At 36.8% G+C, this 2,969-nt stretch overlaps 1 protein-coding gene across 1 annotated transcript; it reads right to left on the reverse strand.

The window, feature by feature from the left end:
• Positions 1-289: 289 nt before the first annotated feature.
• Positions 290-2,186, reverse strand: LOC104498078 (serine-threonine kinase receptor-associated protein-like; the record flags this gene model as incomplete). Its single annotated transcript, XM_010141414.1, has 4 exons — positions 2,044-2,186; positions 1,205-1,286; positions 870-942; positions 290-386 (listed from the first exon to the last, which is right to left on the reverse strand). Coding segments are annotated over exons 1-4 (377 nt in total), but the record flags the coding sequence as incomplete, so codon positions are not given.
• Positions 2,187-2,969: the final 783 nt, after the last annotated feature.

Genomic DNA, 2,969 nt, shown 5'->3' on the forward strand with positions numbered 1-2,969 from the left:
GGCACAAGAACTCCTCTATAATTCATCTTCTCTAGGATTACAAAAGGCAGAAGCGTATTCTGCTGCGTGGTTCCCAAAGACCACCTCTTCTTATCAGGGAAGGGTTAAATTAAAAATGTCCGTAACAGCAGAAAAGGACTGCATTAGGCATGCAGCTATAACAATCTAGGATCAAATAACCTGTGTTACTTACATCCTTTATAAAAAAAACAACTATATCACATCATGTAGATTATGACAATAAATAAAAACGAGCTTCTTAGAAAACGGAAAGTTTTCTTTTTCTTACCGGACAGTTTTATCATCAGCTGAAAGAATCTGTTTGTCATCACTGCTCCATAAAGCCTTTTTAATGCCAGAAGTATGTCCACTGATGACGTCAGGGTCTTAATGTAAGAAAATGAAATGATGTCATGCACCAGTTTGGGCACTTTCTTAAGCTATGTAGATTTCCATTTACTAGAAACTGTAAAAGCACTTCAAGCACTTATGACCTTCTTTCTAGATCTTATTCCAGAAACAGGATAAATGTAAACTGGATATCTGATTGCCTAAATTTAAAAAGCTTCACTAGTTTAACATCAAGTTTCTCTAGCTTTGTATCAATCGATAGTTCAGTATCAACATGAATTTAAACAGACTTAAATATGTGGAGTGTTATGCAATCCTTGAAGTCTATTATAAGCTCTAATTCACTTGTAAAAGCATAAGCTTAGAACATACAGATCTTACTACAGCAGAAGATTATAGATGCTACATTTGTGAAACAATCCTCAACTTTGTCTTTTGTGATTCATAACAGGAAGTAGCTCTTAATTGCAGACCTTTTAACTCCAAAAAACAGGAACCAGCTCTAAAACCAGACTCACCTGCTTCTGGCTTGCTCAAGTCATAGATACGCAAGAGTTTATCTTGTCCACCTGTTAACAGATAATTGCTATCCTGAAACAGAAGTTATAAAGGGTCAACTCTATTTTGAATCAAAATACCAGCCTTCATCCATGTGTTTTAAAACAACAGTTCTTTCTCTCAGACAGCCGCAAAGGCACTTATTACATCTAAGCTACAGTCTCCAAAACTGGAAGTGGTGTGCCAGATTATCTGCCTGTCAAGATACACATGTAAAAAGTAGAAAAGTAACTAATAGCAAAACACACTCAAGAGCTTACTTTTCTGGTGAATAAGATATAACAGTTTTTCTTACCTGTGTAAAATCCACACTTTTGACAATGTGCTTGTGAGCCAAACTGATTAGTTCGTCACCTGACACAGCATCCCACACTTTACTGAACGGCAAGAGAAAACAACAGTTATATCTTAGCAGCACCAGGACAAATCAACCTGCACAGCCGGATTAGTTTGTAAGCCGTATTTCCTGACATCATCATAACATTTTATCATAAATGGTACATTCTTGTAAGTTATAACCCAGTTAGTCAAGAAGAATACTTTATAAGTTTTCACTAAAGCTTTTTTTTGTACTATCCCACCGTTTTCCTTTATCCTCTTCTTCAGGATAATGCAGGCTTATTAACATTTTAGTTTTAAGACAAAGGCAGTTCTTCTCTGTAACTTTATTAATAGAGATCTACTAACTAGTGATTCAACTTGCCAAATACTAACATATGCTGCAAACAGCCCAAACAAACAACAAAGAAACATCAAAGAAACAATTCACTAGAATTTCCACAAGTTTTCTTGTACTAGAAAAGAAGCTAACTGGTAGAAGTAAAATAAAAATCACTCTTCCACCTCTACTGTAACTACAGTGCCAGAGTTTAGAGGCACATGGAAATGTTATTCTACCAAACCAGCATGGTAATTAAGTATATTTATCCAGAAGCAATCATAGGTGTTAATCATGACGGAATTAACTGTAGCTATTTTCAAGAACCTAGAAGCCTAGGTTTTAATTTAGCTATCCATAAATAAGCTAACTAAAGAAAAACAAATGAATCAGGTATTTACTATAGCTATACATCTCCAAAAAGCACTATGATCTAAAAATCAAAGTACAGACTTCAAAGACAGTTAATCACTTACGCTGTAAAATCTGCTGCTGCTGTAGCTGCTTTAGTGGCATCCGTGTTCAAAGTGGCACCCCAGACAGCACCTTTATGACCTAAAAATGTGCCAATCCAGTCTCCTGTGTCACCCTGACGCAGCATAGGCTTACCATCTTCACAAAACCAATTCAGGTAACATGATAAAAAAAAAAAATTGTTTTTAAAAAAGATTCAAAGATTCCCTTGCACCAGCACATGGAAATACCACATACTTTATGAAGCCATTCTTTATAGAGGAGTTTAGGAAGAGCTTAGATATGCAGCTGTACTTGCTGCATGCATCTAAAACTTTATAGACATTAAAATACAACACCAAATGAGGTAGAAGTTTTCTTTAGGTTTGTGTTAAGGTAGAAGGGAGATAGAAAGGAGCATTTGGCTTAGATTTTATTTTTACTAAAGCTTTTCTTCAGGCAGGGCAGGTTTGGTTTTTTTAATTTGGAACAAGTGTTATCAGACTAACAGTATACAGAAAAAAGTCTTGTGTTTGTAATCAGATACATTTAAAACACATACGGCTCTCTTTTCTGGGAGGCTATCAAAAACTTGATCGCACAAGAAGATGTAGAGCTGAACTGGAAGCACTCCAGGACAGAAAGAAATGTCCTTTTAAATTGATTAATACATATATAAGATTAACATATATACGTATGAAGGGCAAATACTAGTCACATAATGCGCAGAGATTTCGCAAGGGAAAGGAGGCGAACGTCATCATTCTATGACCAGCAAAGAAGCTGCCCTGGTTAAACGAGAGCTCACTGTAAAATCTGCAGCCTACGTGTACGGACGGCAGAAACGGGCAGCTTCAGAAATAAATCTTTACGAGCCCTCCCACCCTCCCCCCAAGATCCAAACTGGGGAGATGCGGGCTTCGATCCCTCCCCAGGCTAACCCCGTAAT

The sequence above is a fragment of the Buceros rhinoceros genome, unplaced genomic scaffold (genome assembly GCF_000710305.1).
Source record: "Buceros rhinoceros silvestris isolate BGI_N320 unplaced genomic scaffold, ASM71030v1 scaffold5778, whole genome shotgun sequence".
NCBI lineage: Eukaryota > Metazoa > Chordata > Aves > Bucerotiformes > Bucerotidae > Buceros > Buceros rhinoceros.